The 26,361-nt window shown below is 38.5% G+C and overlaps 2 protein-coding genes across 2 annotated transcripts; one reads left to right on the forward strand and one right to left on the reverse strand.

The window, feature by feature from the left end:
* Positions 1-569: 569 nt before the first annotated feature.
* Positions 570-8,668, forward strand: LOC128856875 (tubulin polyglutamylase TTLL13). Its single transcript, XM_054092296.1, has 6 exons — positions 570-1,301; positions 6,316-6,612; positions 6,683-6,848; positions 6,919-7,556; positions 7,623-8,190; positions 8,268-8,668. Exons 1-6 carry the CDS (start codon positions 958-960, stop codon positions 8,376-8,378), a joined length of 2,124 nt encoding a protein of 707 aa, XP_053948271.1. The 5' UTR covers positions 570-957; the 3' UTR covers positions 8,379-8,668.
* A 6,022-nt stretch (positions 8,669-14,690) lies between these two features.
* LOC128865787 (protein pygopus) lies at positions 14,691-21,255 on the reverse strand. The gene is made up of 3 exons (XM_054106139.1): positions 20,055-21,255; positions 16,770-19,846; positions 14,691-16,697 (listed from the first exon to the last, which is right to left on the reverse strand). Exons 2-3 carry the CDS (start codon positions 19,373-19,375, stop codon positions 16,577-16,579), a joined length of 2,727 nt encoding a protein of 908 aa, XP_053962114.1. The 5' UTR covers positions 19,376-19,846; positions 20,055-21,255; the 3' UTR covers positions 14,691-16,576.
* Positions 21,256-26,361: the final 5,106 nt, after the last annotated feature.

The following is a 26,361-nucleotide window of genomic DNA, read 5'->3' on the forward strand; positions in this document are numbered from 1 at the left end:
TATTAAAATTTTATAGAGTTAGCAACCCTTTGCCTTGCTAAGGGAGTCGATTTGTCAAGAGGGAGCGAAAGATCCAAACCTTTTACTATTGCATAATGATAATAGTATAACATAAAATAATTATTTCTTAAAGCGAATTTTTTGATCAGGAAGCCATATTACAGTTAAATTTTATTTAGTTATTTATATTTATAACAATTTATACAATAATAAATTACAGTAAAAGGTAACATTTTATTTATTTATTTTAGACGTATAATTTATAAGTAACATGTTTGAGGGAAGAAGGGTCCATATGTCCTGCTTAGAATTGATTTTTCTCTCCATCGTTAATGACTTATATCAGTAAAATTAATTAGCAAATTAGTTTGAACGCAAAAGCTTGGTTTTTCTCATAATAAAAAAATAAGAATTTGCTAAAATATTATTAAATTGGTACTTAACAAAAGTTTACTAAATTTAAAATTTTGATTTCGCCTGGCTATCGAACTCGTTGTCGTAATAAATTCAATATTTTAGAAGCATTATCGAAAAAATCCCATCAGAAGATACAAAAAAAAATTGTATTCAGTTTGTTTCTTTACAAAGGCAGAGCGCAAGAAGATTTTCTTTTGTTCGTCAAAATTTTCGACAAAAACAAATTTAAAATTTGTAACCAAGAAATGCTTTAATATTTACCGGGATTCTATATTTGTAACATTTTTAAACAATATTTTATAATACAAATTCGCACAGCAATTTTTGACTAGCTGGGTAGTCAAAATTAAAAAAAAGAAACCGAAATAATCCATATTCAACAACAGCCACAGTTGCCTTCGACTATCAATCCATATCATCTAAAGCGGCGAAAAAAAAACCAAAATCAGCAGCATTTGGAATCCTTGAATCTGGGCCAAAGCTACACATACATACATATCTATTCACAATTGTAGATTATAGATCAAAGGATCTACGAAAATGAATTTGAAAAATTCCAAATTCTTCAGGCGTATTCAGGAGTTGCGTCGTCTCTCTAAGGAGAAATTGCGCAAAGAGAAAAATCGCGGAATGCGCGTCGATTTCGAGTTGGAGAGGATCTTGAAGGAGCGAAACGGTAATTGTGTGTGCATGACGCAGCTTGATAAGAGTAACGACGACGAGATGAAGGGGCAGAATGAATATTCTAATGAAAGCGAAATCATTGAGAAAAGTGAAAGCATATCCGATGGCTTAATCCAATTGAATAATGTGTGCTTCCGTTTGAAATGTGTGAATTCGCTAAAATCATCACCGGCAATACGAGATGAGGTGCCAGTTATGCCGTAAGTTGACATGATTGATAATGACGATGACATGAAAATTTGTTCGTGATTTTTATATAATATATTTATTTCAATTTTTTTTTTCAAATATTGGGTTGGGGTTGTCTGTGTTGCAGTGATTATTTAAAAGCAAGCAAACACTGGGATTTGATATTTTATATTGGAATGATTTGATAACTGAGATGCTTTATTTTGATTGGTCGGTTCTTCATTGCTTATTAGATACACGAAGTGAAGCGAAGTTCATCTCCGCTTGTTTCGTCCAATACGAAGATGTTCTGCTTTCACGACCACCACCCACAAGTACTTAGCTTACGGGCTTTACTTTATCTATTAAAGGTGCTGCAAAACGCAGCAAATGCAATCACATTCATCGGCTAATACTATATAAATGCAGGAATGATTTACCTATATATTTGAGAATATTCCTTAACAATTTAAAATTGATTTATTACTTTGTACATTCTCAATACAAGTGAGAACATGACTCCATTTCTTATCCAATGTTAAATGCCAAATGTATCATACATGGATGTGGATAACAAATGAAAAATGAAAGACGAAGGCTGAAGGCTGAAGAATCAGTCCATGAGTAAATACGAGTTGGTGCTGTTAAACAACGAGACAGACGATGTAAAAGATGTTAATTTTTATTTTTTTGATTTTTTATATATTTATTTACCCGAAGATCTACTCAGTCTTGGTGAAGAACCTCAGCCTTTCTAAGTCACTTAATATACCAGATATAACATAAAGTAATTCAAATTATTTACAAAACTGATGCTACCTGTCATGTCCGACCGACTGTTACAGTTCTTCCTGTCACTAAGCAGAGGGGACTGTGGGAGTCTGGTTGCACTGATGACGTGCCACTTTCTATGGGCAAAGCACATGGAAAAGGTGGGCATCTCACACAGTGCACTCTGCCCAACATGTGGGGAGGAGGATGAGACGGCGGACCACTTTCTGTGCGTCTGGCCCGCCTTTGCTTGAATCAGGCTTGAGGTCTTTGGCACTGATGTGTTAAGGAGCGACCACCTTGGCTCCTTGGCACCACAAGATCTACACAGATTTCTTCGGAGGTCGAGTAGATTTACAAAAAATTAAAAAGGGAATCCGAGTGCAGTACAATGGATTTAATTGTGTCTGAGTGCTGTACTTGCTAGACTGTCCCGGCAAAAAACAAAAAAAAAAAAAATCAAATTATAAACTTCTATTTCCATAATCTCTATCTGAAAAGTTTTAGTGGCTTCGACTGCGGCCTGGTCATAAATAGAAACTGATTATGAATAAGATTTCAAATAAAATTTTGTTAGTAGGTTATTTGCCAATTTTCCTCACCATATCACAGAAGGAAGGCTTCGTGGCAGGCCACCTCATCCGCTATTTCATTTCTTTCAATGCTCCGTGAGCGATACCTTTATTGCCATGAGCGTATCTACAGGGTCCGGCACTCGAAGTGGAACCAACTTCAGACCGCTCGTGCAGCTGGCATTGTGTTTTCTTACGCGAAAATTTTTCAACTTGCGCAATTCGTAAACTCGCAAACGATAGGGTTTATTTGACCGACCGTTCATACGAGAATTTGAGCCATCCATTGCCCACCAGGAGGTAGCACCCGCCACAGGTAATGGTTTGGGCCGCTGTAACCGCAGATGGGGGCTCTCCAATCGTGTTCAACGAGCCTGGCATCAAGATAAGTTTGAAATATTATCGGGAAAGTATCCTGGAGGTTGCTTTGAAGCCGTCGGTAGGCAAACATTTCGGTGGCAGGCCATGGACGTTTCAACAGGACTCGGCACCGTCTCACAAATCTCGAGTGAACCAAAAATTGAAAAAAAAGAACGTTCCGAACTTCATAACGCCCACCAAACGGCTCCCAAATTCCCCAGACGCGCATCCGATGGATTATTCTCTTTGAGCCATTTTGGAGAGCAAGGTCCGAACTAAAAGATTCACCAGTCTTAAGGCGTAAAAAAAAACCATGGTCCGCAAGTGAGCAAAATACCTGAAATTTCCATTTGGGCCCTTACGGTTAATTTCTGGGCGAGCAAAAGTATTCTTAATTTTGTATTATTTTCACATATTTTTTTACTTTTAATTGAATAAAAGTAATTTTCCAAATTAAATTTATGGCCTTTTTAATTGGTTACACTTCGAGCGCTGGACCCTGTTTGATATATTTGTCGAAGCCAACAAAGTAGCTGCCAAAAGTCCGTCTCTGAAGCCTTCTTCTTGCATTCAAAAGTCTTTATACAAAGTTCTTTTTCTACCTGGCAGTCTTACGCTTCCCTATAGTAAAATAAACTGAGTCCTATGAACTGACGAATGGATCTTTATAGGTTATGGTTGTTTTCTACTACACCCTTCCAAAAATATCGGCAGAAATATTGGAAATTTCTGCTCTAATGAACTGACTGCTTCAGTTATATACAGTTAGAAGGCCGAAAAAAGCGAATTTTTCAGAATTTTTTCTAAGAAAATTTTTAAATTTATTGATTTAAAAATTTGTACACATATTATGTTATCTTTTAACTGTATTTTAAGACTTAGTATTAGTAAACACATTTATTTGGAAAGGAGCAACAGGTGATCTCTAGGAGCTCCTCTCAAAAAAGACGTTTTGCGGTAACGGCTATATCTCTGAACTGGATGCTCTGAAATTAAAACACCAAACAGATTTCGTTAATGTAATGTTAAATCTAGTAATTAATCGAAGGAATAGGCAAAATGAATTTTTTTGACAAAATGGCGGTTTCTAAAAAAAAAAAATGGTTTTTGACCAAAATTTCGGCCTTAAATTGTTTATAAAAAAATTTTGTGGTAAGAAAAAATCTTCGACTAATTACTAAAAAATATATTTAAGAAGCTTCTGCTAAAATTTGAGACTAATCGGTTTAGCCATTTTCGAGTAATGTTGGTCACCGGCTTTTGAGTAAAACGCGTTCAAAGTTTGCCTTGTACTTTCAAGCACTCTGAAACGCCTTTTCAAATTTGCGTGTAACTTCGAAAATATTCACCGGAACGATATTCACTTTTCTGTGTGTATTCTGAAATATATGTACACTGGCTTTAACCCGCGGCCCCGCTCGCGTAGGAGTAGTTTTGAGGGATTTAGGATATGTATAGAAAAGAATTACAAACAAAAATTTCATAGAAAATAAATTTTATTAATAACCATAATATTACAATACCCGGCATCCGCTGCTATGCCTCGTTGAATAAAATCAAAACAACCAATCAGAAAAATATCAAGCAAAATTAGTTTTATTAATTTTCTATCTCAAACCGTTTTTGAACTTTGCATTTGGGTCATAGTTGAACAGCTTATGCGGATTATGAAGTCTAGAGTGTGCTATAAATAGTGGGAAATAAGAAAAACTAAGATTTTTTAGATTAAATTTAAGCAAATATTCGATTATTAGTGACGAATGAGAGTGGTGGCGCGGCCTGGGGGCTGTGGGAAGGGAGTTCCATCATAAGAACATGCCTATAACCTTCATTGGGTGAAAATATGAATATATACAAATTTGTACATCATTTGGTGTTGTCGTTTCGTAGTGATGCGTGGACAACGCACAGATATTCACCTTTATAGTATAGATTAAGAAAATGAAAGATTGAATGATTTGAATCAAAACACTTCCTAAAAATGTTTCTGGAGTGATGCGTCATTTGGGAGGCTTGGTAATGGTAATGGTAATGGTTGTACGGGTTAGGATAAGGCCTTTATGCACTGCGACTGCGATTGATCTATTGTGCGCCTCTAATTACTTAATTATAATTATTTACTATACCGAGGAATCGAACCAGCTCCAGCTACACGGAGCTATTGTAGGTCTTCCTCCTCTAGTAGGTACGAGCCCAGGATTCTGTATCTCCTGTGGCCTAGCGCCTCACAGTTGGTGATTAAGTGTTCTATAGACTCCTCTTCATCACAGCAGAACCTGCATAATCTTGTACTAGATAACCCTATTGTCCTAAAGTGTTCATTACAGGTAAAGTGACCCGTAAGTGCTCCATAGAGTACTCTGAGGTCCTTTTTATCTAGGGTTAGAGCAGATTTTGCTCTGTTGGCATTGAAGGTCAAAAACTTTTTGGAATGATTAAGGCCGCTTGTGCCGTTACAGTATTCTCTGATTTTAGTTTGGATCCATTTTTTGGTTTCCTATTTTATATTATTTTTGTTAAAGCCGAAAAACTGGGTTGGTCCAATAAATAGCCTTTCTGCCCTTTTTTTTGGTATAAAAGTCTGCCTTCTCGTTTCCTTCGTGCCCCTCATGTCCTGCTACCCAAATTAGGGAGACCGGATTATGAGTGGCCAATTTGTTGAGGACTTTTGATTTGAATGTGAAGCTATTCAAGGCTTGAAGAACCGATTGGCTGTCCGAAAGTATAATTTTTACTTTCTCAAACTCTCTTTTAGATATGATTTCCATTGTTTCCATTAGGCGAAGAGCTACACTTGGAAAATTTGCGTTCTGGTGTGCTTAGTGTTAGGGATTTGTGTGCTCTAGGCCCCACTATTCCTGCTCCTACGTTTTGGAACCATCTGTGTACCATTTTTGTGAGCCATCATTTCGGAGACTTAAGCCCGACTTTTATGAGAAAGAGTAGGTCTTCGCTAAGTTGCCTTGCTTTTACGTTTATTTTGTAAATGGAAAGATGGGTTTTAAGAGGGTAAACACTTTTCGGCCCATAAAAGAATTACCGAATCATTAGATGGCACGATAGTTGAGTTGGTGCATCTCAACATCATGCCTGATTTTAAATATTTTGCGTTGTTGATTTGAAATGATTAAATAATAGACTATTAATGAATGAATGTTGAGTTAGGGACTTTGAGTCGTCTGCGGATTGCTATAGTGTTGCACTATGAAAATTGGGAGGTCGAGTGAAAAGTAATAGCAATTGCAAGGTTATGATTCTGCTATTTACCATTGATCTAATTAAAAAAACATTGGCAATGTTATAAGTAATCTGACTTACTTCATATAATTCCTTTCTTTTTCAGTAAAATCAAAGGCACCATTTGTGTTTCCAACTCTCGGTTTAGCATGATTGGTCGAGTGTCGAAAACGCTGGGTTTCAAACTAGTTAAAGAATCCAATCTTTGGCATATCTTGTGGATGGACTCACTGCCGGGGGTAGAATTGTACAAGAGCATGAAACGTTTCCAACAGATCAACCACTATCCAGGCATGATGGAGATATGTCGCAAAGACTTGCTCTCGCGCAATTTAAACCGAATGCTGAAATTGTTTCCACGAGAATATAAAATATTTCCGAAAACATGGATATTTCCAGCTGAGTAAGTAGACCTACGTAGTGAGTAGCAGTTACGCATATGAAGAAATGTTGATCCTCTTTTTGCATCCTAGTTATGGTGATGCCTTAAATTATGCGAGCAACAATAGCAAACACAAGCAACGCACATTTATTATCAAACCTGATTCGGGCGCGATGGGTCGTGGAATTTGGTTGACGAACGATCTGAAACCCATAAATCCTTCGGACCGTATGATTTGTCAAACTTACATTAATAAGGTATATCGTACGTAGGCATGAGGATTTTCGCTTCACAATAAATGATTACCCATTCTGCTTTTTTACGTAGCCCTTATTGATTGATGGCTACAAGTTCGATTTGCGCGTCTATACGCTTATCACTTCAGTCGATCCATTGCGTATCTTTGTTTACAATGAAGGCTTGGCACGCTTTGCCACCAACAAATATGTCGAGCCCACATCGGAGAACAGTTCCGATTTGTTCATGCACTTGACCAACTATTCGGTAAATAAGCGCAGCTCTCAATATGATTTATGCGACAATGACGACTGCGGCAGCAAACGCAAGTTCAGTGCCATCAACAACTGGTTGCGCAGACATAATTACGAGGTTGACGGGTTTTGGGGGAAAATCGACGATATTATAATTAAGACAGTGCTCAGCGCTTGGCCAATGCTGAAGCACAACTATCATGCCTGCTTTCCGGCACACGACAAGATCCAGGCATGTTTCGAGATTCTCGGTTTCGATATATTGGTCGATTCGAAAATGAAACCATACGTACTGGAAGTGAATCACTCGCCGAGCTATCACACGCACGAGTTGGTCGATCGGCAGGTGAAGAAAGCGCTGATACGAGATACGCTATTGATGGTTAGTACGCCTTTGGCCAACAAAAAGGAGATACTACGTGAGGATCGCAAGCGGATTAAAGAACGGCTGCTCAAATTGAAGCAATGTGACACGTAAGTGATCTTTTGCAGGCACACTTTGGAGCAAATTAAATTGATCGTAGTTTGTATTTTGAGCAGAATATTGAACACACAGCGACAGTCGCCAATCACAAGCAATAACACCGCATTGGAGGGTGTTAGCAACAGCGAAACAACGGCTGTCGGGGTACCGCCACCGCAAGAAGAACCGCCTCAAGATGCCGGGCTCAGTGCGCTGTCGCAACAAATTGCTTGGGAAGAGAGTCATTTAGGAGACTTTCGTCGTATTATGCCCCCTCAAGATCCTGATCGTCTCAACTACTATTGCCAATTCTTTGCGCTGCAGAATCAGGCGTCAATATACAGTGAGACTGCGGCAAGCAAGAAACGCGAAGAGGTTGCAAAGAAAATGCGTCTAGAAATTGAAGAAAAACGGCAGCGCCAACTGGAAATAATCTCACGTCAGAGACGGCGTATAAAGCTTGAGGAGCGACGCCGAAAACGTACCCCCATTCCACGTGCGATATCCGAACGAAATCGACTGACGCGTTTTCGAGTGCAAGAGAATTGGACGCCTGGCTTTATATCAGAGGCAGAAGAACGCTTACGGCGCACTTGGATGCAGATGCGTAGCGAAATTTTGCGTAACAATAAAATTGTGCAAGTGGTAAGTAAAAAGCAGAAACAGAAACAAGCTTTGAAAGCGCTCTGCGGCCTATTCGATTATTATCTATTCCATGACAGATCTACAAAGACTTCTACGATGGTGGCAATCTAACCAATGCGGATATCATTACTTATTCAGAATTATACCGTTGTTTAGAGCGCGGTGTGGATATTATGAGTGAAAACTGAATTTTTGGCAGAGTCGTTGTATGGAAAAGGTTTTTGATCGAACGTCAATGGTAATGCCAATTTTGCTCAAATGTTCTCATTTATACAAAAATACTTGTATACTTTGTTAGTCCATGTCTATTCTTGCCTTTTGACTTTTAAGTTTTCTTTTTGTAATCTGAATTTTTGGAGCTTGATAATGCACTATGTGGCCTATGCCTAAGACCGATTTGTACATATCGCAATTCATTTGTAATTCGAATTTGTAATGTAATAAAAAAAATATATATATATATAATACGTAGGGATTTCCAATAAAGGCGGTTCGAAACGGAGAAGAACAAGTAGAGTGCGAGGTATTAACGAAATAATTGTTTTATTTGAAATGCCATGCCATGGAGATCAGAGACGTTTACTTATCAATCACACACAACTCTGTTTTTACAAGGTAGATACGTTCCTTAAAAAAGCGTGCAAAAAAACGGTGTAAAAAATACATGCGACATATTTAACTTTGGGGGTATGTTCCACAACTTTAAAAATCTTTTAAGATGAAAGAACTCTAAATATTTTCTCAAAGAAGAGTGCAAAAGAAGTAGTAATGAAATCCACACTACATAAAATGTCAACGAAAATTCAAATTGATTTGGCAATCTTTATTATTTTCGTGTAGAACCATTCACGCCAATTATTTTTTTACAGATAATCCCTTTCAAATATTGTCCGTAAACACCAATTTTGAATGACTCGCTGGAGGACTTCGGTCGGTATTTCTTTTATAACTTTAGTCAACATCAGGGTTCCAAAGCCTCAACCCAACCTGGTTTATCCATAAAGCATTTAGACTTTACATAACCCAAAAATAAAAGTCCAAGGGTGTGATAACACACGATCTGGCCATGCCCCGATGCGAGACAAGATATAAATTGTATGGCTGTTTGGCAAGTAGCGCCGTTTTGTGCGAACCACCTGTTGTGGAGATCATGGGCTTGAATTTCCGGCATCAAAAAGTTGTCTATCATAGCGCGATAGCATTCGCCATTCACTGTTACATTGGCGCCAAAAACCCTATTGGAAGAAGTATGTTACCTCCAATCTGATCACCCGTTATATATATAATTAGCAACTGGGTTGCCATGGAAAGGATCACCAACTATTGCCCGGAAATTAAGTAATGGTGCTCACACTCACCAACGTTTCGTAGTCCTTTTCCGTTGCCCGTAGGATACAAATTGAGCAGAAAACAACTGTGAGTGTGAGCACCAAAACTGTGTCGTAAACTCAGAGCGATTTACGTACTGAGTGGTGGCAGAGAGACAGGTTTTCGGTTACTCATTTTACAGAGAGGAAATGGAATTGCTGGTTGGAGCTGATATCGCATTGCTTCTGTCACAATCGACGGAGTTTCCACACAATAAAGATATTCAGGGTGATTCAATAAGACCGCACATTTTATTTTATAAAATAAACATTTTTTAAATAAAATAAAATTGAAGTTAAAATTTTAATTTAAAATAAAATTTAATAAAACGCAACAAAACTTGTCGCAATGATTTTTTTTATTTCTCAATGATTTATTGTCTGTGGAATTTATATATGAAACATAATATCCTATTAATGCCCACCAGACTTCTCTGGCGAAAGAGGAAGCACATATCAAAGTTAACTATGACTTTTTGACTTAGTTTGGGGTGAATATAGTTTAACACGCGTTTGATTTCGTTTTTCAGCTCTAGAATTGTTTCGGGCTTATTGGCATAGTTCATGCTTTTCACGTAACCCCAGAGAAAGAATTCCAATGTTTTCGCGAGGTAATGCGTCCTGGGAACTTCGTTCGCAATAGGGTCAATTGCAAGTGCACTGTCCTGTTGAAAGCACATACTGTCCACGTCCATGTCATCTAATTCAGGCCATCCAAAGTTTGTTATCATGTCACGATAACAGCGATAGCGGTATCAGTACGGTCTGATGAATCCGGCATTCCAAAAACCCCACCAACCAGTGAATCGTTGTGGGCGCATAGGTTTTTCTTTAATGACATGCGGATTTCCAATACCTTCAATTGGAAGTTTTACTTGTTAAAGTATGCGTTTAGGTGAAAATGTGCCTCATCGCTCGATGTACAATGCTCGCAACGCACTTCTTGTAGAACAATCATTTTCATAAAACGTTTGGATCACTTCTAAGCGTTTTTGCCAAAGCCAAAATTAACCCATCACAAATAGTTGCCGCAGACCATTGACAAGATAATACAAGATTACGCAGATCCAAGTCGAAAAATTAGCAAACAATACCGTGACGTAACTGTAAATAGATCAGATAGGTGAGAGATGTAAAGAGAGAGAGTGAAAATAAGGAATTTTTTAAAGAAAATTCTTATAATAATTTCGGCCCTCGACTATAAATCAGCTTCAATAATATTTTTATTACCATATCCGAGGAGAGTTTTCTCCAATTTTTATGCCTGAGCAAATGACAAAGTTACGAATGACGGTTTTAACCGACGTTCGTTAGCGAGAACGCGAAAACATCGATTAATTTGAACTGGAATTTCAAAAATACGACGTTACATGACATGCAAGCGAAGCAACGTTCGAACTTGTGGAGGAGAAATTTTATAATTGACAGTACGAGTCTCCGTGCATGAAAGACCAAAATGATGAGTGAGAATGAGAAAAAGTTTGTTTTAATAAGGGTCGCCTCTCGGCAGCCATGACCATCCTCCGAGTGTATTTCTGCCATGAAAAAGCTCCTCATAAAAACCATTTGCCGTTCAGGGTCAGCTCCCATTTGTGGAACATCAAGACGCGTGCTACAAATCGGTCGCGGATCTCGATCAAACACCTTTCAGTTGGATTTTTCTATCAATAGTAATATTTAGAATAAAATTGGATTTTGAAAAGCTTTATATTTTCGATTTTTAAAAAGTTAAAGCTACGTCGGCAGCTCTCAAAAACGCGAAAGCTTTTTATAAACAACTCTATTGAATGTTTAAAAAAGTTTCTATAATAGGTTAGAAAAGTATGTATATGTCACAGTGTATGTATATTTATGCACCCTATGTTCAGAAAGTGCTGGGAATGTTTAGATAAAACAAAGCTAAGTTAAATTTCAGGCAAATTTATTTTGTCACCTTCAAAATATGACCAGTCTGCAGCAACACACATGTGCCAACGTTTAGTCCAGTCTTCCATGCACCCCTGGTAGGCCAACGAAGGGATGGCCTTCAGCTCCTTCGTCGCATTCTCTTTGATCTCCTCTATCGACTGCAACCTCTTTCCACGAAGTGGTAACTTCAACTTGGGAAACAAAAAGAAGTCGCACGGGGCCATATCAGGTGAACACGGTGCTTGAACGGTATTTACTCGGTGTTTGGTCAAATAATCCAGCACAATTTGGAATCGGTGCGATTTCCGGCCGTTTGCGACGTACAGCATCTCTCAAACGCTTCAAAACGGATAAATAATATTCTTTATTGACTGTTTGGCCCGATGGAAGGTACTCATGGTGTACTACGCCTTGGCAATCGACAGTCAACATCACCTTCCTGGTACTTTTTGATCATAGGGTATGTATAGGGTGGGCCATGTAAAATTGGCTTTTTGAATCGGCTATAAAAAAAACTAATCAATATTTTTTCAAACTTTTTATTTTATTTTGAAGATTGAACATTGTCATTTATGAATGAAAAATAGTATCGTTCAAATGACTGCCACGACTGGCTTTACGGTAGGCCATTTTAAGCACATTTTCTATTGTTTGGGCTCCAATTTCATGAATGGCAACTTGGATTTCGTGTTTTAAAGCATAAATCGTCTCTGGATGGTTCGCATAGCATTTGTCCTTAACGGCTCCCCACAAAAAATAGTCCAACGGGCTTAAATCACAGCTTCGGCTGATTATTCGGTTTTCAAAAACGATAGCCAAAAGTTCGAGTGTAACTTTGGCAGTGTGACAAGTTGAAACCAAATGTCCTCCATGTCATCCTCTTCAATTTTTGGAAACAACTCGTTGAGCATGTCACGGTAACGCTCGCCATTTACTGTAACCGCGGCTCCTCGCTCATTTTCGAAAAAAAAATGGCCCGATGATGCCGCCAGACCAAAAACCGCACCAAACAGTGACTTGTTGTGGATGCATTTGCTTCTCTACAGTAACGTGTGGATTTTCTGAGCCCCAAATCCGACAATTTTGCTTATTGACGTAGCCACCGATGTGAAAATGAGCTTCATCAGAAAAGAAGAAGAAGACTCACCACTTTGGAAATACGTTTTCAATATTTCCCAATTTTATTCAAGCGTATAGCGTCCCATTTCGTAAATGTCAAGCCTTTAAGTAAATTATGAACACATTTGACATGTCATTTGTATTACCATTCTCGAAAAAATAGGTGGTTCAAAAAGCAAACGCTACATGGCCCACCCTGTATATATCCTTATTTCTTGACGTCAACTGAAAGTCAAAAGCCTCTTAATATTTTCTTATAAATATTTATTCAATTATAGTAATAAAATTCAGCTAGAAATACTGAACCGCCAACAGCTACTTTAAGGAGTTATCTATAGTTAGAAGGCCGAAAAAAGCGAGTTTTCCAAATTTTTTTCTGAGAAAACTTTTAAATTTATTGATCTAAAAATTTGCACACATATTATGTTATCTTTTAACTGTATGTTAAGACTTAGTATTAGCAAAAATATTTATTTGGAAAGAAGCTACAGCTGATCTCCGGGGAGCTCCTCTCACAAAAGACGTTTTGCGGTAACGACTATTTCTCTGAACTGGATGCTCTGAAATTAAAAAACCAAACAGATTTCGTTAAAGTAATGTTAGATCTAGTAATTAATCGAAGGAATAAGCAAAATAAATTTTTTTTACAAAATAGAGGTTTCTCAAAAACACAAAAAAAACGCTTTTTAACCAAAATTTCGGCTTTAAATTGTTTATAAAAAAGAATTATCACTGAGAACAAATCTTCGATTAAATACTAAAATATATATGTGTTCTAAGAATCTCGTTTTAAAATTTTGGACTAATCGGTTTAGCCGTTTTCGAGTAATGTTGGTCACATACTTTGAAAACACCATTTTGAGAAAAAACGCATTTAAAGTTTGAAACACAGGAACGATATTAAATTTTCTTCGTGTATTCATAAACATATCGTCCCCTTAGTATTAAAATAGCCTATAAATGTTTTGATGTTTTGAGAAAATGAATTTCAAACTTTTTGTCGAAAGTAGCCCTCACTCAAATCTCGTTATGTCTGTAAATATTTATTATTTTTTGACTGACGTTTTGACCCACTTTGTGGAACTAGAATTTGACAAAATTTTGACCACATATAAAATCGACGATGGAGAATCCAAAAATTCAATCAAAAAATAATAGCCTATGAGCGCATAGGCTATTGTTATACTAAGGGGACGATATGTACATACATTAAGAAAAAAATAAATTATATTAAAAAAATCGATTTTTTGAAAATTCTAACTATTTCTATAACCCCTGAAGTGAGAACAATTCAGATTTAGTAACAGAGTAGTCGATGTTCCCATGACCGTCGTTTCTTCATTACCCCAATTTGTATTCGGCCAAGTGCTGTCACTTCAGCAGAAATCCTCACAAATGTGTGGGAAACCTTTGACGCCGCTACAGCAATTCAATGCAGAACTGGTCTAGGATTTGAGGGCAAACAATGCATTGCATTGCAACAGAAATGCGGTGGACTAACCCTGGGTCGGTTCTACGTAACCGGAACGACCCGGATTTTATATCCGGCCACTTCAGCAACATTCCCCGTATATGTATGTTTAAGCTGCTACAACAACAACAACTAACCCTGCGCTCAGATTAGCGAGACATTTGCATTACTTAACTGCTGGTCTGTTCTCTGTTCACCTAAAAGCACCTGTTAAATTTGCTGAGAGCTGCTTTAAACAAGGAAACATCCAAGTCGTAGTAGTTTTGACGGGTGCCAATCGCTCCCGCATACTCCTATTTGAAATCGAAATTTGTAAATAAGGAAGAAGGTATTAGTAATTTTTTATTTTTGTGTATTTATTGAAGTTGTTTTTTTTTTTAAATTTTATTTAATTATAAATAACTTATTGTTTAATATCTCTATATTATGATTTCTTTGCTTTAATATTAATTTTTTTCTTCTCATCTATTTTTATAGTTTCTATTATTACTTTTTATTTATTCAGTATTATTTGCGATAACATTTAAAAAGAAGTCCATTTAATTGTTGCTTGTTGTTTCTTTTTGTGTTTTTAGTTTATTTGTTACAACTGCTTATTTCACGTTATTATTGGCTTTCCCAGTTAATATAATCTATTACTTAGGTTCTTTGTTTATTCATTGTTTGCGTGCATTTTGTGTTTGCATATTTTTGTTTACGCTCAAATTTTTAATTTTTTTAATCGTTTATTGCATAATATTTGCTTCGCTTTACATCAATCAAACTTAAATTTTTAATTTTTTTGTATAATATATGTATGTATATAACCTAAGTCTATGTTAATTTTTTAGTTAGTAAATTTTACAACTCGACAATTACAGCTGTTATTTTTTCATAATTATTTATGATTTCGTTTTAACGTTTTGTTTTTGTTTTTATGTTGCTATTATAACATTTCACGACTTATGCATGCATATGTTTTTTTATAAAATTATTTATATTTATATTTTTCATTTCTGTGAAACTTCTTTGATTCACAGTGTTATCATACATTACCGATAGGAATTGAACAAAAAAAAGTACATACACACAAACATGAAACTAGGGTGAACGAAAATAAGATATAAAAAAATATAAACTATAAAGAAAAAAAAAAGATGGTGCGATAGTGCCATCTTTTAATCGTAAAATAAAAATTATCTAAATGTAAAACGCAACACACACAGCAAGGCAGCAATAAGCGGTGGAGCCTTCCTCAAGTTTTTGCTGCACAAAATATTGTAACAAGTTGACCGCTTCCGATCGCCAATTAGATAGTTGACATTTTCAAACAAAAACATTTTTAAAGACACATAATTTTCAATTTAAAGTATTTTATAATTTTTAATTGCATACAAATAAAATTAATTTAATGAAGTACAATTTGAATAATGTTTTTTTTACCGTTGTATGCAATTAAAAAGTTTGCCAACCGTAAATTTTAATTAATAATTTACTTACTTCGTAGTAAAAAAAAAAGTATTACATTTCAAAAATTGTATTTTCCAAATTATGAAAAAATTTCCTTAAAAAGAAAAGCTTTATTTAATTCCGCAATAAGTTGAAATGTAAAATTTTCAACGTTTCTCACATACTTCTGGGTCATTAATTTAAATAAGTTTCTGAAACATTCAAACAAATAATCACGTATACAATATATATTATTTTTTTCCAAATTGAATTTCGTTAACAATTTCGCTTGAAATAAATTTCTATTAGTTATACCGACTCGTTGTAAGTGAATTCCGTTCGTAATAATTAAAAACCTGCGCTACGAAGAAAAATTAATATTTGGAATATAATGAAAGACGAAAATTAGTAGAAAGCGTTTTGTGTACTGCAAATGTCTACCAGCGACGTTGCGGCTTCTTTCAAACCAGGGCCTCATATGCCCGTGGGAAATTCAGCTCTTCTCTCTAGCTTAAACTTAGTTTGCACCGATTTGAACTTATTTTCTCCCAACTTCGTTTCGCCGGTTCGGTCGACTTTATTGCGCTTGCGCGCGTGTGTTACTCTTATTGAGCTGTGTACGCCTTTTTGCATCACATTTTCATCAATACTTTTTCTCAATTTTGTTTTGTGTTACTTCTCCTTCAATTTATTTTGTTATTAAACGGCTTTTTAAATCTTAAATCTAATTAGTTTCTTGCATTTCACTTTAATTTATACAAAGTAGTGTGTTTACGTGATTGTGTGTGAGCGTGTATATATAGTATATGTGTTTGTTTTTTCAATGGGTCGCACATTGCGTACCAGGTGCTGTCAACAATTTTCACTATCGCTGCCACTAACCGAACTTAGTTTATTTATTATTTTCTATTGGTGTTGTTTGTCGTGTCCTTGTTGTTCCTTCTCTCAACGTTTATCGGCACCATTAACAACCATTTTACTTTATTGACGGTCACATATGTGCGTTCCACCTCCGTCAGTTTGACGCCCTATATGTTTCTGCCTGTCATTTAAGTTCTCTGCCAACACTCTAGTGCGAACTCGGTATGTAATTTCAACACTTAAATTTCACCATTGGTATTGGCTTGGAAGACAGACACTTGTCACAGCACCACTCCGCGTACACTTCATCCTTCAACATTTGGAAGGCCGCCTCCGTAAGACCCACACACGTCCTGCCAATAAAATTGTATTCGTTATTATTAGGCGTGGTTCATTGGAAAATGTATCATTTTTAAATTACTCACCTATGAAAGAAGAAATTACAACCGGATTCGCAAAATACTGCCTCGTCATTGTCGTTCACTTCTTTGTGGCACATGCCACACGGGTAGATCGGTGGCGCATTTGGATTTTGTGGGTTAAAAACCATCGGTTGACCAGGAGGATACATTTTTCCAGTGCCCATAGACATCGGTTTCGGTCCGCTCATGCCACCCATTGGGCCACCCATGGGACCCATTGGACCGCCCATAGGTCCACCCATTGGACCGCCTGGGCCCATCGGGCCACTCATAGGTCCGCCTGGACCCATTGGACCACCAGGACCGAACATATTTGGATTGGGCCCACCCATCGTGTGTGGCGGTCCGTGTGGATGCGAATGCGGATGAGGTCCATGTGGATGGGGTGGTCCGTTCATGCCTCCAGGTCCACTACCCCCGCCTGGTCCTGGCACTCCTCCCATATGTCCTATATGCGAGCCTCCGCCATGCATTCCCATCATGTGATGCGGTGGGTGTGGATGATTCGGTCCTCCAGGGCCGCCCATGTGTGGTGGCATCATGCCTCCAGGCCCGTGCATATGTGCGTTTGGCCCGCCGCCCATCAGATGTGGTGGCAGAGGACCGGGATGGTGGTGTGGATGATTCATTAGCTGTTGTTGCGTCGGGCCAAGATGTGGTTGTTGAGGTGGTAGCATTTGATTGGGACCCCCGCACATACCCGTCGGGCCTTGACCTGAATTGGGTCCTTGACTACCGGGTCCGTGTCCGGGCATTAAGACCATACTGCCCGGTCCGCCGTTATTGTTCATTTGCATTTGACCACCAGGTCCTATACTCGCGGTGCCGCCGTGTGACATAGACTGTTGCTGTTGTTGTTGTTGGTGCTGCTGCTGCTGCATAGGAACATTCGCATTCAACGTTTGCTGCATTGGGCCACCCATTGGCCCACTACCGGGCGCGCTCATTGGCCCGTTGTTGTTTGTGTTACTGCTATTACTACTGCTACCGCTGCTTGGTCCCATATTGAGGCCTGTTGAGTTGCCACCCGCACCACAGCCCATTGGACTAGCGCCGATGTTTCCACTGCTACCGCCACCCCCCAATGAAGGTGATTGCAATGGACTCGGCCCTGGACCGGGTCCTGTTCCTGCATTATTTAACATACCCGGACTACGTCCGGGGCCTGCACTACCACTCCCACTTAAAGTATGTAGCGGGGACATGGCCGGATTAACGCCTGGCGCTGGTGAAGATGTGGGTACAGATATGGACGACGCCGATGACGTCACTGTCGTTGCTGATGAGGAAGCTGGTGGCATAGGTCCGTTTGTCAGAGACGGCGCTCCACCCATACGCGCTGCAGGCGAGAGATGATGGTTCTGATTGTTAGTATTGCTGTTGTTGCTATTGTTCGCAATGTTGTTATTACTATTACTCGAATTATTTGCTGGTCCAGCACCAGCTGGTGAGTTACCACCTGGACCAGCACCGCTACCGGGTACTCCCATGGGACCCATCATATTGGCGCCAAGCTGTTGTCCATGTCCTGACGGCCCAGGTCCGGGTCCTGGGCCGCCCGGTAAGTGACTATGATTCGTCGGACCGTTACCCAGAGGACTGTGCATAGGTGGGGGACCCATTTGACCGTTGTTCATATGCGGCGGAGGTTGAGATTGAGACTGCTGCGCTTGCTGCTGATGATGTGGAGGATGGGGACCCAGTGGGCTGCCCATCGCGTTGCTCATAGGCGAGCCCATCGGCATTGAATTCATAGGCGAACCCTGACCAGGCCCATGAGACATTCCTGGTGGGCCTACTGGCGTTCCTACAGGCGCATTACCCATCGGTGATCCCATTGCACGTGGTCCGTTCGGTCCGGGACCGGGGCCAGGCCCCGGACCTCCCATAGGCGACAAACCGCCCATGCCCATGTGATGCGGTGATATGCTCGGTCCTCCCATGCCTCCCATGGGGCTCATGCCTCCCATTGCTGCCATTGCACCCATAGGACTGCCCATGGGTCCTCCAGCTCGTCCATGATTCATGTGTGGTGGTAATCCAACGCCGGGACCCATTGGATGTCCAGGTCCGCCCATCGGACTACCCATTCCCATCGGACTCATACCACGCATTGGGGGACCACCCATATGATGCGGATGCGGTGGACCGGGATGATGTGGGTGCATATGCGGATGCATGTGTGGTGGTGGGCCATGAGGACCGCCCATACCCATATGTGGACCGCCCATACCGCCTGGACCGAAATGTCCTGGTCCAACCATATGATTCATGCTGGGCATGCTGCTGCTCGACATGCTAGGCGGTGTGTCGTCAAAAGGATTTGATGCGACGATGGTATCACCAAAACCGCCCATTGGTGGCGGTGGTAACAAATCTGCAGGTGTGGGCGGTGCTTGTGATTGCATGGAATTGGCCGCTGCCGATGCCGCCGCCGCTGCAGCTGCAGCCGCAGCTACAGAATTCGCATTAGATGTTTTCCGTCGCTTTTTCGGATTGCTCGGCGCTGAGATTATATCCGTAGGTGGCGGCGGCTTGAAATCAGGTGGGCATAACCCACCCGCTGGACCCGTCAAACGATATGGAGCCATACCGAGATGGTGGGTCATATTCGTAGTATTTTTCTTCCGAATGGTGACGGCTTTTTATCTCACAGGCGCAAAGAAAATATCTAGTATGTGCGCACCTACTCTCTATAAGTGTAAGGGCGCTTTGAAGAGCAGCCACGAGTGGTATTAGTTGGTTACAAAATTTTCTGCTTTTCTAATATTTCTTTTACCACTGGCCGCCAGGTAATCAAATGTATTGCGAATCGAGTGATCTTACAGCAGGCGGATTTCTGTATTGGCTTCGTTTTAAGTAATTGGTGCAATGGCACATTTGGATGCACAATCAGGTGCTTAATTTCGTATGTCTAGTGTCTATAAAAGCGCTTTGCGCCACAGAATTTTAATATCGCATATCAGTGCACTAAATTTGTCGGCAATATAGTTTCCTTTAAATATATTTGTTGGCTGATGAGATGGCAATGCAATGAGTTACAATGGAAAGCAGGGCAAGAATGTCGGAACACACCAAATCTGAAAGATATTAATAAACTTTGATTAGATATTAGGATTTCAATTGGAGGAAAATAAACATGACAAAGTGTTAGTTAAGTTGAAGTGAATCGATTAATTTGTATAAAAATATGCTAGTCTACGAGAATTCATTCGACTTGTACACAATTCTATCATCTTAGCGAACTCTTTAGACAAATCGAAAGTATTAAAAATGGATTGCACTCACCTGTACATTTCCGGAAACGAGATTTTGATTTTATAAAATTTTTGTCTACGTAGTTTAAAAATCACCGTCGAATTGGAAGCCGGAGTAGTCACATCCACTTCTGGGTACATCCCGTGCGTCACTGCTGGTTTCTTATCGAGCAGCCTGCAGCCATGGGCTGCTGCTGGTTCAACGACTAAACTATTGATATTTTTCACTCAGCCATTTATTTCTTTAGATTCAATAGTTTAAATCCACAGATAAATTGAATGCTCTACAGAAATTTCTCTCGTATTGGCTCAAAACAATAATTGCTGTTGCTGCTACTGCTATGGCTACTTCTCATTCTAAAAGTCTTCTTCTTCTGTTTCCTCTTCACCTACCTTCCTTCTACACTTCTTCAACTTTTTCACTCTTCTACTCCTTTGCTTCTTATTGTTGGCCCTCTTTGCCGTTTTGTCTTCAGCAGCTCTGTTGGTGCTGCTGCTTCTTGTTCTTTTTATTCTTTCACAACGCAGCCTCTTTGCACGGCTCACATTTTTCTGCCTGCCTGCTTTCCTTCTGCTGTGGCCATAGCGGCTATTGCTGCTATCGTTTCACTTGCGCGTGCTACTGTTTAAAAATTCTCTAAGTGTTCTGCAAATGCACCATACACAGGCTCAAGAAATGCACTATCATGAATCACAAATCGTTAACTAAATGAAGAGTATTCAAATTAAGCACAGAAATCGAAATTTGTGCAAAGCGTGTATAACGCGATCTGGTGCATATCGTAATCACTCCCCGTTGCACACTTCACAGCGCGGTCGTGCGCCAACAATTTACAATGTGAATTATATACACTACAACACTTCAATCTTTAACCAGGCCAAATTCAGCTACAAATCGAGGAAAACAAATTTACCACCTTTATGGTTATTACCGTTTTGCATACGCTGACTGTTGTCGTCGACAACCAAAAATCCTCGCTTTCCCAAATAAAAAGTTCACATACGTACGCACGCACACACAAAACCGCCGCTAGAATGCTGGCACTTTCGATTCACGGCGCGTCTCTTTACATTCGCCACTGTGATTGGCAGCACGGTACACTCTTATGTTTTTCACGTCAATTTTTTGCAAATTTATGTAAACTTTGATATAATGGTTATATTTTTGACAATAAATTTCTGCCTTGCACTTTCAGTAACGCCATTCAATTCATAATTTGTTTTCTTCTCATTCTTCGTTAAAACATAATTTCAACACCTTTCGTTAAAAATGAATTCAACACTTTCGTTAAAAATACTTTACTTTTGAGCAAGGAGTTGAAAACGCTGAATGTGGGGAATTAAATGCTTATGCTTGAACTACAGGGTTGTATTTATTGCTCTTACGCTTAGACTGCGTTCAGACCGGGCAACTTTTGGTCAATAGAATCGTTTTTTTCGTCGTTTTCAATATTTTTTATTTTTGAGTGAATTTTTTTGTAATATGCGAGAAAGAGCGGTAAATGGATTTCCCAAAATTTTGTGATTTCTTTCTACTTTGACATTTTTCATTCAAGGAGAATAAAGCTTTGTACATTTTTTTAGTAAATAGTTTCAAGAAAATCCACATTATTTTCAGAAAGCTACCAGCGATCAGTGGGACAAGACTTTTTGGCAAATGTTTCACAAAGGAAATATGGACAAAGATTCATCCAAGTACGTAAAATTTCCAAATCAGCTGAAGACATACAAGCAGTGAGGGAAAAATAAGTTTTTCCGTTTAAGCTTAAGTTGAATTCCCTTTCCCAGGAGTGATAGGTACTATTGAGTGTTCCCAAGCGGAAATTTAAAAGTATTAAATTGTAATGCGCGATTTGGTGGAACTACTCGCGATGTTTCAATATGGAGATCGGGTGCACTTAAAGTTTTACTTAGTAACAAATATCGCAGGGAAACTAAAACAAGTGACAACTAAAAGCCAGAAACTTTGGTGTGCTCAAATTGATATTTCGGAGCCTTCTAAGAAAAAGAGTGTTATTGTGTGACCCCATTGCAGAAGGAAAAATATTGAATTCATGAATAATAATATGATGATTGTGAATAATATTGTTGGAGAAATTGAAAACAATGAAACCTTAAGGGGAAATTAAGTATTTTAGGAAGGTAGTGAGACAAGAAGTAGCGCCAATTTTTTTTTTTTAATATTTGATACTGTCACATCCATAGTGTACACAGTGCGCCAGCCATTAGCAAGATTGTTATTTGCCACCGTAGCCGAATGGGTTGGTGCGTGATTACCATTCGGAATTCACAGAGAGGTCGTTGGTTCGAATCTCGGTGAAAGCAAAATTAATAAAAACATTTTTCTAATAGCGGTCGCCCCTCGGCAGGCAATGGCAAACCTCCGAGTGTAATTCTGCCATGAAAAAGCTCCTCATAAAAATATCTGCCATTCGGAGTCGGCTTGAAACTGTAGGTCCCTCCATTTGTGGAACAACATCCAAGACGCACACCACGAATAGGAGGAGGAGCTCGGCCAAACACCTAACAGAAGTGTACGCGCCAATTATTTATTTTGTTTTTTTTTTATTTGATAATTTGTATGTGAAGTTATTTATATGTGTTAGTTGTTTGCTTCCAGTAATGACAATTTTTTCTATTACACTTAATGAAATTTTCAACCCATACATTCAAAGGAATTGTTAAATAAGCATACATATGCATATACATTTTTTTTTGGTTACTTGAAAAAGCTCCTCATAAAAAAAAATATCTGCCGTTTGGAGTCGGCTTGAAACTGTAGGTCCCTCCATTTGTGAAACAACATCAAGACCCACACACCATAAATAGGAGGAGGAGCTCGGCCAAATACCCAAAAAGGGTGTAAGCGACAATTATATGTATTTGTATATATATCCTTGGCTCACTGTATACGCTGTGGCCACACCCAACACAATATAATGACTGTCACAGCCAGTGGTATATAATTTTTGCTTTTTGACTCAAACAATTTTTCCAAATTATATGAATTGTACAGGGTGGGGGCCATATAGCGTTTGCTTTTTGAACCACCTAATTTTTTGAGAATGGTAACATAAATGACATGTCAAATGTGTTCATAATTTACTTAAAGGTTTGACATTTACGAAATGGGACGCTATACGCTTGAACAAAATTGGGAAATATTGAAAACCTATTTCCAAACTGGTGAGTCTTCTTCTTCTTTTCTGATGAAGCTCATTTTCACATCGGTGGCTATGTCAATAAGCAAAATTGTCGGATTTGGGGCTCAGAAAATCCACACGCTACTGTAGAGAAGCAAATGCATCCACAACGAGTCATTGTTTGGTGCGGTTTTTGGTATGGCGGCATCATCGGGCCATTTTTTTTCGAAAATGAGCGAGGAGCCGCGGTTACAGTAAATGGCGAGCGTTACCGTGACATGCTCAACGAGTTGTTTCCAAAAATTGAAGAGGATGACATGGAAGACATTTGGTTTCAACAGGACGGTGCAACTTGTCACACTGCCAAAGTTACACTCGAACTTTTGGCTATCGTTTTTGAAAACCGAATACTCAGCCGAAATTCCGATATCAATTGGACGCCTCGGAGCTGTGATTTAAGCCCGTTGGACTACTTTTGTGGGGAGCCGTTAAGGACAAATACTATGCGAACCATCCAGAGACGATTGATGCTTTAAAACACGAAATCGAAGTTGCCATTCATGAAATTGGAGCTCAAACAATCGAAAATGTGCTTAAAAATTGGGTTGATCGAATGGCCTACTGTAAAGCCAGTCTTGGCAGTCATTTGAACGATATTATTTTTAATTCATAAATGACAATGTTCAATCTCCAAAATAAAAAAAAAGTTTGATAAAATATTGATTAGTTTTTTTTTATAGCCGATTCAAAAAGCAAATTTTACATGGCCCACCCTGTAGAATAGATTTGTAGAAAATAAAATTGTATAGGCTTATGAAGAAAGTTTGAAAACTATGAGTTTTTACATTGGATTGTAATCAAAACTTAAAAATTGAAAGACCAAATGAATTAATTTTATTTAATTTCCTATTAATAATTTTTTTTTCAAGAAATGACTAGTCTACACAAAGAAATATATAAATGTTTTCTTTGATTTATTGATCAAAATTTCTAGCGCCAAATGTTAGGGTTTATTAAACGCAAAATGGCGATTTTTTGCGTTAGATGAGCTCTCAAAAAAAAATTTCACTCAGTTTATCCGGTTCATTTTGTCTATCGCTGGAGTCTACCAAAAAATTAACCAAAAATTTGGGTTTTTAGAGATGCTTTTTTAAGATAGAATCTCAAAAACCTTTAAAAACGGCTTAAATTCAGTTAGAATTTTTTGGCTCTGGAGATTTAACGATAACAAAAGTTCGAATCTTGGCTGCTCACTCATACCAGAGAATGTTAATGGAATGGGAAGGTGCAAATGTTACTGTTAACTTTTTTTAGTATAATTGAGATTTGAAAGATTTGTAGTAAGGGATTTCAGAACATCGACTTTATAGACACCACACTGAGTTTTGCCCACACAAAAATTGAAAACATCACACATCTTTCACCTCAACACATCTCTCACCTCGACATTAGACCAATTAAATTTTTACTATTTTCGTATTTTTTAATAGTAAGCGAATACGTAGAATTTATTACACAAAACTTTTTTTCAATTACATTAAAAAAAAACTAATTAAAAAAAAAATTAATAAAAAAAAAGTTTACATTCTCTGCTCATACTGTACTATCAACCAATATTTCCACTCGTAGTGTACTTTGATGACAGTTAGGCCCTGCGCACACGGCTCGTATCGCCATCGTAGCTTATGCGACAAAATGTACGTGATAGATGCGCTTCGTTGGCTCCGCTAGTACTCGTACTCGTCACAGCAAGCACGCAGCATAACGCCTATCGTACAGCAGTGCTTGTAGTTTGATTTTGATTTGCATGTTCACAGAAAGTGTATTAATTTATAACTCGCCAGTTCATTCGATTCGTGGTGAGCATTTATTTTACTACATGAAATATGGTGAATCCCATACTACCATGGTGAAAACAGGCGTCGCTGTTAATTTTTTCAGCGCCATCTGGATGTCAAATTTGCAAAAAAACCGGAAATGTTTTATTACCGCCATTGTAGAAAACGCAAAAATGAGAGGAAGTGCACCATTGTTTGATAATATGTCCTACCAAGGATGATAGATATGATAGAAAAAATTTTTCTGCTGTGAGAGAATGTTATAAAAGCAAATGTGTCGCCAACATCAAACCGTTATTCGGCTTGCAGGAGAATCAACGTATTTGAAGGAATCAACTGATTTGCTGGCATGAACGAATTATAAAGCGAGTCAGTCATGCACGAGGAATATCGTTTCAAACTCAAGTTGCAAACATGCAATGTTACGGTCAATGTTGCCCGTGTATGGACATGTTTGAAACAATGTTGAAGTTACGGTTGCAGTTATTTAAATTTATGAACTTTGACGCATGTGGGAAACAATGTTCCTGTGAGTGTATGGGCCTGTTTGAAACGTAACATCTGTTTAAGAAACGTAAAAATCTTGGACCACATTCTCTTCCTTTTTGGTTCATTGCATTCCTCTTCCAAACATTCATCAATAATTAATATTTTCAAGAATTTTATTTGCGCTTGTAGTTCGCGTTTTCTTTCAAAGTGATGTTTGAAACAATGTTCCTCGTGTATGCCATGCTTAAGAGATCACCACACTTTGGTTACCGCCATTTGTATGGTATACAAAAAACCATTGATGGATGTGACGAAATTTGTGCAATACATTTTTTCTTTTGTTTGTGTTCTGTTGAAGGTTTTAGAAAAATTCGAAAAAACTTAAAAAAATACTTAATAAGGTGCTTGCATATATAAAATATGTTCAATATATGTAACTAAGTGTTCTACTATATACGAATTTTATATTTATGTATTGGGTTGGGTAATAAGTTCATAGCTTTTTATTTTTTATTTATCTATTTATACATTCATTAATGTCTAACAAAATTCAGAACAGACATTTAAGATATAAATTCAGAACCAGGTCTCATGTTGCACAAGACGTCAAAGCCGCACTCCAAGAGCTCGAATGGAACGTCGTTTTCCGGACGTTGCTGCGACCAATTACCAATTACCACCTTTTCCGCTCCCTATCAAACCATATGAAGAGATCCTTAAAAACTGGCTCAACAACTTCTTTGGCACCAGACCAAGCGATTTTTGGCGGAACGGCATCAACAAATTGGTCGAGAGGTGGGAAAGATTGTAAACAGTAACAGCGAATAACCTCGTATAATTGATTAACTTATCGATATAATAATTGTTT

The sequence above is a fragment of the Anastrepha ludens genome, chromosome 2 (genome assembly GCF_028408465.1).
Source record: "Anastrepha ludens isolate Willacy chromosome 2, idAnaLude1.1, whole genome shotgun sequence".
NCBI classification, from domain to species: domain Eukaryota; kingdom Metazoa; phylum Arthropoda; class Insecta; order Diptera; family Tephritidae; genus Anastrepha; species Anastrepha ludens.

Excerpts from the sequence above, each read along its gene's own strand:
- LOC128856875 (XM_054092296.1), top strand. The coding sequence starts at position 958 with ATGAATTTGAAAAATTCCAAATTCTTCAGGCGTATTCAGGAGTTGCGT. Across the intron at positions 1,302-6,315 it reads GATGAGGTGCCAGTTATGCC|TAAAATCAAAGGCACCATTT; the intron begins GTAAGTTGACAT and ends TTTCTTTTTCAG. Across the intron at positions 6,613-6,682 it reads ACATGGATATTTCCAGCTGA|TTATGGTGATGCCTTAAATT; the intron begins GTAAGTAGACCT and ends TTTGCATCCTAG.
- LOC128865787 (XM_054106139.1), bottom strand. The coding sequence starts at position 19,375 with ATGACCCACCATCTCGGTATGGCTCCATATCGTTTGACGGGTCCAGCG. Across the intron at positions 16,698-16,769 it reads TGTAATTTCTTCTTTCATAG|GACGTGTGTGGGTCTTACGG; the intron begins GTGAGTAATTTA and ends TTTTATTGGCAG.